Consider the following 14,964-nt stretch of genomic DNA (forward strand, 5'->3'; position numbering starts at 1 on the left):
GTTTAGATGTGAGTGAGATGATAATGTGAGCAGAAGAGTGTGTAATGTCGATGCTGAGGTGTTTATTGAGAGCCGAGCACATCGTATAATGGGGAATCCATCTCATTGAGATTTTGAGGGTGACTGGCGTCTTTTGAGGTGCATGCAACCTGACCTACAACATAAAGTTCATGCGTCTCTGTCTGATTTACTGACTCCTACTTCATTACTGAGCTGCTTGTGTGAGAGGACTGATGCATCTCACGGGTTTCATTAGAATGAGCTCTGCTGTAGCACTGCATTACTTAACCCTCAGTCTTCTCTAACCTATTAAACTCCTGGTGGCAACATTACGCAGACGGAGTGAAGGCGATATGACATCTTGGAGTTGGTTGAAAGGAAATTGAAAAAAAAGACTGATAGACACAAGCTTTACATTTTCTTTTCTGGTACTGAGACTAGTAATGACGCCCAAGTGTGTTGGTACATTTGTTAGTGAATTGTTGTTAACATAGCCCTTTCGACAAAGCATTTTGCATAAAATATTTCCATGAACAATTATTACCCAGCCCAGGGCCGGCCCTAGGATTTTCTGGGCCCTGGACTACATAAGATGTGCGGGACCCCTTATTTGCATGAATGGTGACCCGTGATGTTACAGAAACTTATATCACGGAATAAGTCTTTAATACACACAGGTATCATAGGAAGTTACATTAAAAACATGTTGCCATGAGTAAGGCAGGAGACCAATACAATGAGACGTCCAGTATATGATTTGTCACTGTTAACATTTACCCATATGGCAATATCAGGAGAGAGGCTTTATTTTGGGGTGGCAAACAAAATGAGAAGGGACCCTTATCAATGTACCCCCTGAGCCTTCACTGGATGGGATGAGCAGGCCACAACTGTTTGGCAGGATGCAGGAATTGAAAGGCGAAGCAGGGGATCCCATAACAGAACATTGCGACGGCAACTGAGAAGGTTAGGTGACTGCTGCTGAGATGTTATCTTTATATCTTCTTGTAAATCATATGGCTTTTTTTCCCATTACTGCTGCAAAATGTGGAGTAAAATGAGGTGTTTTAACTAGGAGATGCGTACGGCTCCCTCACATCACTAGGTGTGGGGACTGCTGGCCCGATCGCAAATATCAAAAGCTGGCACCTATCAATATACGCACAGTAAGTGTACATATCTTAAAGGGAAATATACATGTTTGGATCACTTGACCTTTCCCCTTAGAAAAAAGTGCATCACACAAAAGAGCAATGGCATTAAAAAAACATTAATCAACACCAGAAAAATGACATGAGAGGGTAGATTTTCCCAAAAGTACGCTGGCAAAGTGTAAAAGGTGCCCACCTTTTAATCCCAACAATCTATAGTGAAATATACCTAGTAAAACAAAATCCCAGTTATGTGGTCTTGTGGGTAAGCGTCTGCACTTGGTACATGATAACCTAGGTGAAATCCTTGTAGTCAAACACTTGAGCAAGTTTTCCGGACTAAAAGACACCCAAGCAGGGTAGCAGCCCCCCTCGGAAAAAAGTGTGCCCACCCACATGTATCCTCTAGTTGTGCCCTGAAATACAATGAGAGAAAATAACCTCTCCAGGATTACTTTTATTCAGACCGATATTGCACTTGTGGTTTGTCCCTCTATCATTGAAGATGTACTTTTTGGTAACTTATTTAAAAGATGACCATTTAATCCATATATGTTTAAAAGCTGCTTTAAATGCACTCATTTTGACTCATTTTCATTTTCTTGGGGGATACTCTGAATCCGCTCATAGAAGAGTTGGGCTCACACGCTATGCTCGCTCGCTGGGTGAAATATGGGGCCACTTTGAAAAAATATTCCAGGGCCACTTTTGGTTCCCAGTCCAGCCCTGATTAGAGGGCTCCCAGGGAGGCTCCACGTCTAAAATCTATAAACTACTAGGGGCAGATATATGGGTGCTGTGACCCAGTTACATGACGCAGTAGGAGGCTGACCTCGACTGCCCCATAGAATAAGGGACGTGTGTGGACATATGGTCACGAAAGTACTCTTCCTCGCAATGCGTGACCAACAAGGAATACGCCATTAAGCGGATTTACCGCTGGTATTACCCCCCCCCCCACACCCCTGACCAGGTTGCCCAATATCAAATGTGCACTAGACCCATCCTGCTGGAGAAAATGCAGAGTAAGTGGGACTTTCTTCCATATGTGGTGGGGATGCGCACAGGCGCAGGCCTTTTGGCAACAGGTGGCATTAACAATAGAGTCCATAAATCAGGTCCCACTCCCATTGGAACCTGAGGTAATGCTGCTGGGGGTCCCTGTTGTGGATGTGAACCCACGGTCGGGGCGAGGGCCAAACTGATAATGCACCTCCTGTTGGCAGCAAGAATTGCAATTGTCAGAGCCTGGAAGACCCCAGGGGGGCACGTAGTTTCCAGTGGTGGGCAAACATCTTGGAGCATCCTAGTTGCAGAAAAGGTTAAGGCAGCAGAGGAAGAGGTTCCACACTGATTCAATGAGATTTGAACTCCGATTTTAGAATATTGCCTGGTTTTCACCACACATCAGTGGCACACTTTTCCAAGAGACAGATTGACTTGGGGGCTGACCTAAGTTGCGGGAGGCAGGCAGGGTGGGAAAACAAGGGGGGGGGGGGGGAATTTCCTATGAAACGTTATTTGCTGTTCTCAGAGTACCTAACGTTTAAGCACTGCTTCTGTTTTCTTTGTTTTCTTTTATGTGCAAACGAACTTAAATAAAGTTTAAAAAAATGTGTTGTCCATGTTCTATTTCCAAGACAGTACAGAATGGTGTTTGCTCTCTTTGGCTTCCTTACTTACTTCCATTCTTGCCATGGTCTGCATGTGAAGAGGGTGCTCCTTGATGAACTTTCCGAACACGAAGCGTTTGCTGGCATATTCTCTCCCCAGATTAATTACTCTATGGGATAGAACATGTGAAACAAACATGACAAACAAATAATTTATCAGCAGCGTTAATTACAGTTCATCATTACCTCGGTCCACTTCCAATCTCAGCGTTGGGATTTCCTAAGCATGTAAGGACACTGTAAACCGGTGAAATAGAATCAAATCTCCAAACCTGTCAAGCAGCATTTCATAAATCCTGTATACACCTTTAAATATCGCCCCCTCTTTGTTCAACTTAAATCTAAAGAGCAAGACTGACATCCTTTGATCATCAACCATATCTGACAATCTGGGCAAAGCAGCATTACAGAGAACCAACTAAACATACATATCTTATTTCCAACGATTTGTCCTCACATTGGGTCAAATTGCATAAAACCGTTTAGGCGATGACCAATAAAAAGTGGGCATTTAGTAACACAAATTCTAAACCACAATCTTGACCAAAGCTACTACCGCTTGTGTCCTAAAGTCTTTGTATGCTTTAAAAGGTGCATGTGCAGGAACAGTCTGCGACTGGAAACCATGTCATTTGCAGATGGCAGAATGACTGGATGGATGGATAAGTGTGTGGATGGATAGATGGATGGGAAGCTGGGTGGCAAGTGAATGTTTAAGTTGGTAGGTGCGGGAATGACTTGGTGGAAGAGTGACAAGATAAACATAGATATGTTTGTGTGGATTGCTAAAAGGGAGTGGATGGTGAATGAATAGTTTGCTTGCATGTTATTTTATGTTGTATTGCATGGATCGAAATAAGATTGGATTAGCAGGAGTTAGAAGTAGCTCCTGGGTATCCAGCATTAACCAGTGACCAGGAGCTACCACTGGGTAACAAGGAATAGTAGCGTTCCGCAAATCTATCTTCCTCATAAGATGGAAATTTAACATTGTGTCCTTAATTTATGACCCCTTATGCATTAAACGTTGTATAGATTGTCCCAAATGCACTGAGTTAAATTCACATTGTTGTGTTCATTTTGCATCAGTTGGTGTGGAGTGCCAAAAGCAGCTCCTGGTAGCTGATGGTGTCAGGGCTAAGCAGGCTCTTCTAGGCTTCAAGCAGGAGCTACATATCTCCCAGCTCCCCATAATTTGGAACACTGCATTACGTATGGTAATTCCATTACTCAAATCTTCCCGACTTGTCAAGGTACTAACTAAATAAGGCTTCCTTCCTCTGAGAGACAGAAATCCTTATGCAGCTAAAAGAAAAAAATTGATTTTACCTTGGTCCCTTATACCTGGGGTGTACACAGTCCAGCCTTTTGCCAAACCACTTCCTGTAAATACACCAGCTAGAGAGGCCGAGGTATAGAGATCCGGTAGGGAGGGACGTTGGTACTGTGACGAGTCGGGAGGACTACAGTAATGGAGTTAACATACGTAATGTAACATCAGGTTTCATCCTCCTTCCCTGTCCCCTTACTAAATGAAGACGTACCAAGCGGTACCAGACATACCGCTATACCCATGGCAGCTGCATCGATATCACATAATGATACCCGAAGTACAGAGTGCAAGTTAAGAATATACTACATCCCAAGTTCTTGGGTAGTCTGAATCGGAATTATAATTCTCTAGCGTCAAAGAGGGGTGAACAACGGTGTCGCTATTTGTTGGAATGGAACATCCATTATGTGAAATTTAAGATGACCCATCAACTGGGCACGAGATCAATCTTCCTCATTAATGGACTATTTTTTTGTCTCGATAGGGCTCTTGAAAATGGTGAACTTGATCACCATCTTGACCATCTCCCTCAGTGATCACGCTCCTATCCTTCTTGAGGTGTACCTTTGGTTTGTGATCACACACTGGGCCTAGTCCAATCTGATTGTATCTGCACATCAGTGAAATGGCATCCACGTCTGTGTAGGGAATCGACCTACATAGTAAACAAGGACGCCTGGAAGTGTATAAAGCTAACCTAATGTCTTTTAACGCCTCTATAAGGGAGGAATGGAATACCATGATGATCCGAAATCACATTTATGAAATAACCCATCGTCCCCCTGCTTTACCCTGTTCTCATCGGGTCCCCTTTTACTCTGCAATTGCGAGAATCAAACGAGGTAAAAACTGCAGTTTGAGGTCCCTTATCCAGCAGAACTTAGGTGAACGGGATTATCGTGATGCCAAACACATGATCTGTATCAAATATCGAAATCAAACAAAGGCACCAAAACCTCAACATCACCTCAAGTCAAACCAAAGGATGATGTGCCTTCTTGTAAAGCATAACACACATAACATCTGGGACACTAAATGGAAAAAAAGGCACTGCGCAAGGTGACCTAGCGGCTTCCGTGTCATCTGTGTGCTGGCAACAGTACATTGGTGCTAAGTTCAATTTACCATGCCATTTTTCGGCATACAACTCCGGCATTAGGTCCGAGTTGTCCTGAGAAAATGTCATTTTCGTTAGAGCAGATTATATCAGCCATACCGAGTTTAAAATTCTCTAAAGCAGTTGGGATACCTTCGTATATTCTCAAATCTGACCCCCACTTTTGAGTCGCTATTCTTCTAATGAAATTTGGCAACATACTTCGATCTAATATGATTCCACGCTCTTGGATGAATGCAATAATCATTCCCACTTTTAAAAAAGGGGATCCGCAGGATCCTGCGAATTTTCAGCCCATTGCTTTAATGGACACCTCGGCTAAGGTATTCGCCATTTTGTTGCTGAAACATCTCGAGTCTTTTATTCTCGAACATAACATCTATTCTAGGCATCAAGTAGGAATCTGCAAACATACGGGGACGTCTTTAAATGCCATCATGGTTGTCCACGTTTTGGCTAAACCTAAACAAGCTAATTCTGGCCTGATATATTTTGCGGCCTTGGATCTCTCTAGCACCTTCGATTCAGTAATACGTGAAAAATTTGGTCAAAACTACTGGCTATGGGCTTTTCACGTAGGCTAGTGCAATTGATCGCACTGCTCCACCATAATACGACTTTTCAAGTCAGGGTCACCCAAGATGGTGTGTTATCTCCTCCCATATTGAGAGCGACTGGAGTAAAACAAGGGCGTAACCTTGCTGCAACTATGTTTAATCTTTATATCAGCGACATGGATAAACTATGGAATGACCCAGCTATGTATACAGTGAGACTTAGAAGCACCAACCTCCATTGGCTCTGTTTCGCTGACAATATCATATTGCTGGACAGGACACCATATGCTGCATATGCCATGACCCACAATATTAAGGCAAATTCTGCCAAATCTAAGATTATGGTATTTACTAATCACACAAAAGAAAAACAAAAAAAACCCCAAATCTTATTATTGGCACATTGCGGGCGCAAGAATTGAACGCATAAAGAGCCTGCGATATCTTGGTTACACATTAACTGATGCCAACTCTAAAAATTCTTGGATCAACGAATTAAAAGCTAAAGCTCGTCCATTTGTGTCTATGATGAGAACAATACTCAAACACTGCAAGTTTTCAATGCTGCCAGTCATAGAATTCTATAGGCTGAAGCTAGAACCTATATTATTGTATGGGTTAGACTTTTGCCTATTGCAGATTGATGACAATCTAAACACTATCCAGGTGCAGATCTGGCAGCGCACATTAAGGCTGGCGTCCTCAGTACCTAACACTATAATTTTGCAGGAATTGGGTCTCTCCTCACTTGCATCTCGATGGGCTTGGCGCAAACTTGCGAAAATATTGGTACCACCTTCCAACTTGCTGTATCAGGACCTCAACGAGATCATGAGAGAGGGAAAGCTGCCATCAATGGCAGCATTCATTGATCGTATGAATCGAATCTTGGCTGAAGTCAACTCTTCCCCCTTCGATCTAGCTTTGGGTTTACCTAATGAAAAATCCAAATTATACGAGTATGATTGGATACGAACAACAGAAACCAACAATTCGTATTCAGAAACCTTAAAACACTTAGTTGTTTATTCGGTTTTAAGTTTGGTTGTTTGATATATGCCTTATTTCCCAGCTAAGAATGTCTATGAATGATATATTTTATATAGGACAGCTGGAATTTATGTACAAGTCTTTGAATTGAGATATTACTGTATAGAAATTAACATTTGCTAAATGCTTCTTTCTAATTGTAGAGTAAGATAACCTATGATTTGAAGCTATAATGTTGATATTTTTCTTGTGTATGTTGTAAATGTTTGTTTATAAACTAAAGACAATTTTAATTAAAAAAAAGAATAGACTACAAACAGGAATGTAGTTTGACAGACCCACTGTGAAGCAAAATACACAAGCCATGTGACCACAACGGCAAAACGTTGCATACCTCAGAAGAGGATGACCCACTGAAGAACAAGGTAATATCAAACACTGGAATCTAGTGGCAACACAGACCAGGATTCCAGCAGCAACCAGGAACAAATACCACACTGATCATAACACCAACATCAACAGCAGCACATCAAACGCAACCCTAGACTGAACAAGGAGCTAACTCCTTTTCATCAGGGAACCGCCTTAAATATTCCCTCCAGCACAGGTACTAAACAGTCCCATTGAACCCATGGGAACCAGTGCCACCAGGCAGCCAAAAGCATCCTAGATGTACGGTGGCGACTACTCTGAGGGGCAGTAAGGTAAGGGGCGCAAGAGCACCGAGAACCACTGCAACACCAGCCTGCATGTCCCAGAACAAGGTAAAACATGAGTCGTCTCTGTTGCACACTCGTAGAGAGGAGACTACACCCAAATCATAGAGGACCTGTGGCCTTATTCTGCACACCACAGAAATGCTAACTACAGTCCAGGCATGCTTGTCAATGAAAATGCAAAGGGCTGTTACTTAGAAGGTGAAAACAATTTTCAATGAGCTCCTGTCAATGAAGACGAGAGACCCGTCTATCCCCAAGGGAGGTATAACCAGCCAATAAAATGGGAGACCACTTTCTTTGACAATCCTACGCAACCTACACTCAGACCTGTGTTGGATGTTTATCACAGCTGAAGGCCTCAAACATGAGAATCCCTTGACTCAACAGTATCCCACTTTTCCAAAAGAGGGAGCTGAATCAAGAAACACACAGACATGACCACATAACTTACCGCCCAAATGGCACCTGATACTGCCTGGTCCTTGATAAGCACATCATAGGCTGCTAAATGCCTGCATGCACCTGGCATTAAACCAGTTCCTATGAAAGACATCGCCTCAGGGGAATAAAACAGTCAGTGTACATAGTACCTGTCGGAAAAATGAAGAATTTCTGCGATAGGCTTATCAACCGCAAGTTTCCTACCGTAATGTTAATAAGCACAACAACACTTTCCACCATGCCAGACCAGAGGGACTGATGACTGGGGCAAGAAGAGTAGAAGCGGACCGCATCAATATGCAGGGCACCAAATAAATAACTGTAGTGGCTGCCTCGACCTATGCTTTGTGTCTCATTCATACCCAAGCACAGTAGGGTGCTACCATGGTCCCAGTGGCATGATTTCATCCAGGTCCCCGAGAGCTGGCATGGCCCTGCCTTGTCCTCCCAACCACTGAGGTGCATCCATCAGTATGAGCCATCCCCTACTGGCGTACCCAAAGCTGAACTCACTATCCTGTGAAATTATGCCACCCCTACTTGGAGTTGGGTCAGCAATGTGTGGATTGGAAGCCATGTCCCAATTCACAGGGCCTCTGGTACCCAGGTGAGAGAATGTTGCAGAGGCAATGCAGACTAATACTGTCAGAACTCGGATTGTGACCTGCCAGGACACCTTCTAGGGGACTGTCAAAACAACCAAGATAGACATTATAAATAGTAACATTCAGGCTGGAGATTAAATCCAAAAGATGAGCAATGACCCCAGGGGAGTCTATCAGATTGCAAATAACTGGGCTAGAGAGGCCAAGTAGTCAGAAGAGGGAAACTGGACCACTGTTCAAGATCAACCTGTGAAACAATCATATCTAATGTAGGAAATGTGGAAGGACCACCGGGTGTGAGGGAACCTGGGTATATTCAATACTACCTGGCTGTGGATTCCACTTTCGTAGGAAGCCGAGCCCAGGTCTGTGACACTGAGGGGCATGCATGTCCCAATCAGACCTCATTATTCCAAAACACATCAGCTGCATGAATATCGGAAGAACCGGCCATGACAGAACATCATCCACAAGTTGGTTATGAAGAACGAATATCACTGGACGGTTGGGAATGAGATGAAGGAACACCGAAGACGTGCACCAGTAGGCCAAGGGTCATACATCATTTGTGCAGACTCCATATGCAATTCAAATCCATCTCTCAAACCTGCAAACCAAACAGGTACTTGTTCCTGGACAGAGCCAGGTCCAAATAGTGTAGCATCATAACCCAGCAAACACATATGAGAACAGCCATTTGCCTTGCACTGCCCCTTCAACACCATTGTGTACAGCACAAGACTCCCCATGCTGAAACGGCACAGACACTACATGATTAGTCCCTTGGTACTGATATCAGATGTACATATTGCGCACCTCCCTAGCTGAGCAGCCTTGAGATGTAGCTGGTATAGAACCCAAAACAGTATGGAAAAAAACATTCACAATAGGCATCAGGGTGCTAAGAGAAAAACAACGAAGCGGAGACAAGGGAAAAAAAAAAAACTCAGGCAACCAGATATGTTTTCATCAGTGCCTTAAAAAGACCAAAGTCCTCCAGAAGAAGTGACCGATAGCAAAGCGAAAATACCAGACTGAGCAAACAAGTGCTCAGTAGCAGACATCTACCATCACTCAGGGACAGTAGAGTCTTCCAGCTGTGACTTACATACTGAATCCCAGGCCATATGGAGCCTACACAATGTAAGACCATCAAATCACCCAGAAGGAAGTACCAACACCCAAAATCAAAAAGAGAAATGTCGTCACTAGGATAGAAGAAAAAATTACTTACCCAGTGTAATGTTCTTTCTACTGGATGTTCTTCCCACAGATTCCTCATCTTTGATATACCGATATCCTGTTTGCAGCTTTGGAAGCTTTTCGTCGGCAGAAGAGGGCGCTGTGCGTCCTCAAGCCGAAGTCCCTCAGTGGCATTCATCCCTACACTTGGACATGACGTTGACATAACTAGCACGCATCACGCCTGTTGCCTCAGTTCAAGTTTTTCCTCTCTTCTTGTACAGCTGACTTGAGGATTCAAAAACCACATTGGCGTTGAAACAGAGTAAGGGCTAATTTAGCAACAAATCATCACAGTCAAAGGTGTAGGCTGGAAGGGTGATGAGGAATCCGTGGGCGCAATATCCTGTAGAAAGAACATTACCAGGGGTAAGTAATTATTTTCTTCTAATGGATTGTGTCCTCCTACGGATTCCACATCATTGATATTCCCATAGCAGTTTGTAAACAGAGGTGTTACTGGTGGAATTTGTTACTGATTCATGCTGTGTAAAACAGCTTTCCCAAACCTGGGGTCCTGACCAGACAAGGAATCAAGGGGGTCATGTTTTGAGAAGGGGTGTAACGAAGACCAGGTTGCAGCATTACAGATATCCCCCACAGGTACTTTTTTCTTGTATGGCTGAAGTAGCTGCCACACCTCTGGTAGAATGTGCCCTTGAATTATCAGGGGCATCTTTCCCAACTAAAGAATGACATTCTGAAAAACACAGAATGATCCACTGTGATTACGTTTGTTTGGTCACAGCCTGGCACAATCTATGTCCGGTGTGAACAACAAAAAGTTAGGCAGCTAGTCTGCTTATGTAGAAGCTTAACTCTCTTCTAGGATCCAGGGGCTGTAACCTCTCCTTCCTTAAAAGGAGGAGGCGGATAAAATGCTGGTAATGTTTTCTTTCATTAGGTGAAAAAATGCTGGTAATTTTTTTTGCATTAGGTGAAATTCCGAGACTACTTTAGGAAGGAAGGGCGAAATCCTCAAAAAAACCTTCTCTTGGGGGCGTGGCCAGCATGAGAGCAGCAAGGACGTGAGTCCCGAGAGCTCCCTCTGGCCGCCAGCCATATCCTGGTTAAATATCCTTTCGGACGGAGTGAAAGCGCCTGAAAAGACACCTGAGGCAACTAAAGGCGGAGCGGCACGCCTGGGTGAAATCCCGGCCTCCGGACTGCACCTGCTCGGCAGCCACTTGTGAAAATGCCAGAGGCTCCCTGGGCGTGGGACAGAGCCCGCCAAAACGGCTGCCGCGGGCAACGCTTGAAGGAGACCCAGAAACAACGTACACAGGTGAGGAAGGACCCCGGGGCACCCTCCTCCATGCAGGGGCTGCCTAACCCGGGTTCGTGCTGGTCCGGCGGGGCCCTGTGTTACGCTCACCTGGCTCCCACAGAGGCGTCGATTTGAACTGGACAGCTGCGGACTCCACCAATGTGACGCGTAGGGCCGAGATGACGGACTGGACTGGCCCACCTAGCTTCGTTTTCTTGGCCCGTAGGTATATTCTTCTGCAAATGGAGAAAGGGAATTAACCACCCGTGGAGTTGAGCGTAAATCCCCCCCACCCCCGCTGTTCTCCCCACTGATCACCTTTGATGTCCCCTCTTATAGTCTCACCTGATGGTTTGGAAAGATGAGCTCTCCATCCTGCATTGAGCGCAGGGGCGCGTAGATAACCAGTTGCTTCACTGGCTCGAAGGAATTGGCGAGTTCCATAACAATATTGACTCCGAGATTCCCGGCAAGACGCCGTAAGTATGTAGTTCGTAAGAGTTCAAATGCCTGACTTCACTCTTGTCCGATTACTTGCAGGTTGCAGCTTGACCCTAGTGAAGAGTTCCTCGTGGCAACCGGTAATATTCTGGTAAGGATTTGTATTATTCAACACAGTTTGATAAAATAATGTCAATATGTAACCTGTTGCTTTCTCCCTTATTCAGGCGCAGAGAGAAAGTATGAAGTCTCGGAGAATAATGCCTCCGGCGGTAAAATAAGGTAAGTCTATTGTGGTGAGGAGGGTTCCCCTTGTTTGTCCCTTTGTTTCACCTTGCTGTCCTTTTGTTTCCCCTTAGGGGCCGGGGTTCCGCAATGATGCAGTGGAAGCTGCGCCGACCCGTGAAGAGGAATAGTACCGCCGGTGGTAAAATCAGGTAAGTCTATGGGGGGGGAGGGGGTAACTAATATTCCTCTGTGTATTCCCTTGGCTCACCTTGCTGTTCTCGTCTTCTCCTTAGGTGCCGGAGTGCGGCGGGAAAATGCAGGAGGATGCGGTGGAATGTGAAGATGCTGCGAAGGCCGGTGAGTTCAGCGCGGCGCTGCAACTTCTTTCTTCCAGCTCAAAGGCGCGATGGATCGGGAATTCAGGTAAGGATCAAAGGTATTGCTCTTGCTCTAACCTTCTCTCCTTCTTTCTCCCTTTTTCTAGGAGCTCCAAACTCGAGGCGGGCGTGGCAGAAGACTGGGTGCAGACTTGCAGGCACGGTGAGCGTTACGCTGCTGGATGCAGAATAACGCGAAGCGTGTGCTGCTCTTTGGGCGTGGTTTAAATAGCCTCCAAAGTACTCCCAGGTAAGTATTCCTTCCCAGCCCCACCCGAGTAAAAAAATAGTCCCTAGGTAAAGTAGTCCCTTCCAAGCCTCTTTTGGCTTGGAGCTCTTGCAGCATGGTCTACATCAGGTAATTTTGCAGCATGGTCTGCATCAGATAGGTTTTAATCTATGAGCCTGGCGCCATAGACGCCAGGAAGCACCCAAATAGCCCCTAGCAGGGGTTGTTGGGCTGGCTTGGGAAAACTTGATGCCTGCTTCCGGGGTTGCTGGACTTGGTCTGGGTCCCCGGGGGTAGGCATCATGACACCCTGGGCAACCAGCAGGTCCTGCGCTGTGACAGGAGTACACAGCCGCGGAACACACGGCTGGGTCGGGAGACGAAGGGCAAGACGGGTGCCGGAGCGCCAGACGTATCCTGCTGCATGGCGGCCCTGAAGGGTCCCCTTCCACCTCCTCTCCGTGCCTCGTACCTTGATGCAACTACCCCAGTGGAGCTGCAGCCTCCTGCGGGAGAGTGCCGCGTCCCGGAGGAAGCCCTAGCCTGCTCATCGCAACAACATAGAACCCAAAACCGGAGTGCGATTCTCCCGTTATCGTGAATACTGGGCAATGAAAAGTTTGCCACGATTTTAAAAATCTGAAAAGTTTACACGTGTAAAATAACTCTCAATTGCTTCCGACTTGGACCCTAAGATTTCAATTGTTTTCTGCTGACCAAATCATTGCTTGCGCTTGTGTGCAACTATTCAAAGCGGCTCCCATAGACATTTATAACAATTTCAGTATTTTTGACCATATTCAGTGTTTTTGCCCAGTCCATTCTAAAGACAATCTTGAAAGCCAGTCTGACAGCTGAAAGTCAATTCCATTTTTCTATTGTGTTTGCTGGGGGAAAGTGGGACTGATATTCTGTTTGAGTTGTGCTATTCCCAAGTACCTGCTCTCTCCTGCTATCTCTTTAAATTGCCTATTGGGGGGTTGAGGGGTGTTGCAGGGGGAACTGCTAACCACAGTGCCATCTGATCTGAACCAACACAAAAGTATTATTTTCTGTGCTGCATTTGTTTTGCTCATCACTTACTCCTTGTGTATTAAATATATTGTTTAGTGTTCTGTCACCCCATTGGTGATTGTTATCTATTAAAACATATTGTGATTACATTTTAAATACCTAAATAAATATTTACTTTTGCAAACCGCAAACCAGCCTGATTCCTGGTTCCGTGTGAAGGGGGGGGGGGGTTCCAGGAGAAGGGTGTGATATGAGTGGTATATCGTTCAGAATATTGAACTTTTAGACAGAAATAAATAAGGATTTCAATTGGGCACTACATGCTGGGCTTTGACTTGGGTATGTGCTGGATTGAAATCACTCACAGAGCCCAGGATTTCTTATTTCAAGGACCAGATGTCATATTTGTAACAAACCGTTAGCTGGAAGCCTAGATTAGAACTGTCTGAGAAGGAGAAGCTCAGCAAAGCCACTGCAGCAGCTGATGCAAACTCGATCACAGCCTAATTAGTTGGGCTGTCCATCTTGGGCAGCTCAATTAGCTTTAGGTCATCAGTAGAGATTCTTTTCAAAGCCTCGATTTTATGAAACGGCAAAAGTAATAAGCTTCTATTCAGAAAAGGACTATTAGTCGGGTACAGTTTTTCTATTTTGGGCCAGTGGCCTAGTATTCTTACTTGAATTAGAATTTGACAGTTCTTGCTTCCTTGCTATGAAAATATTGCGACGTAGTCGTGCCGTCTTGCAGATTACTTTGCGTAGTTGGCAAGGCGGTTAAGAGCGCTGCCTTTTGAGGGATCTCACTACTGTCATGTTGGAGTTCACTCCACACAACTTGTGGGGCAGGCTGTAACCACTTGTCCATCGGGCCCTCTCGGGGCATTTGCCTAGGTACCATCCAACAGGGTACTTACAAAAGGTGCGCTCTCAGTCGGCCTTTGAAGATTAACAGAAGAGCCAGTGTCAACTGCCGCTGGTTCGAAGCGGTCAGCATTATCTGACAGGGTAGCTGATTTGGCACTGGTTAATTTGCTGCATCCCGGTTGGGCAAACTGACTTGCAGAGAGTAGCAAGCAAGCCACTAGGGTCCGCCATCGGCGGTGGTGATGCAGACATTGCTGTACCCAGCCCCGAAGACCCAGCTTGGGCCTTGTTCTGTGGAATCCGTATAACTATAGCTCCTTCAAGTGATGAAACGGGCTGGGAAAACATGGTTACAACTGTCATATCAATGCTTGCTATTTACATTTTAGAAGCTGGTTAGGACCTGAATTTACAAGAATGGTGCCGACAACCCCGTATAAAAGTAGTTTCAACTCACGTTGCTCGTCTGCAATCCTCGAGCATAAGGAAAATAGGACATCAACAAATGCAGCCACTGTTTTCAGGGTGGCAGAGGCTCCCAAAGTCAGCATTAAAGATGGGGCCTAAATAGCGAGGCTGGACAGAATACAATGAATCGCTGTCACTTTAATTTGAAGAGAACCAGGAAGGGCTTAGAAGCAGGCATTCCAGGTCTGGCGTAGATGAAAGTTGGGAGCCAATCACGTTGCTGTAGTGGTGTTCAAGGTTGATTAGTT

At 45.1% G+C, this 14,964-nt stretch overlaps 1 protein-coding gene across 1 annotated transcript in view; it reads right to left on the reverse strand.

Moving 5' to 3' along the window:
- LOC138492254 (acyl-CoA dehydrogenase family member 11-like) overlaps positions 1–14,964 on the reverse strand; it is a 1,439,352-nt gene that overhangs the window by 444,308 nt on the left and 980,080 nt on the right. The window contains exon 9 of the mRNA XM_069619296.1: positions 2,835–2,934. Within this exon, the coding sequence (XP_069475397.1) occupies positions 2,835–2,934 (100 nt within the window). The remainder of the gene's footprint in view (positions 1–2,834; positions 2,935–14,964) is intronic.

Source organism: Ambystoma mexicanum, chromosome 10, assembly GCF_040938575.1.
Source record: "Ambystoma mexicanum isolate Mex_15411 chromosome 10, UKY_AmexF1_1, whole genome shotgun sequence".
NCBI classification, from domain to species: Eukaryota; Metazoa; Chordata; class Amphibia; order Caudata; family Ambystomatidae; genus Ambystoma; species Ambystoma mexicanum.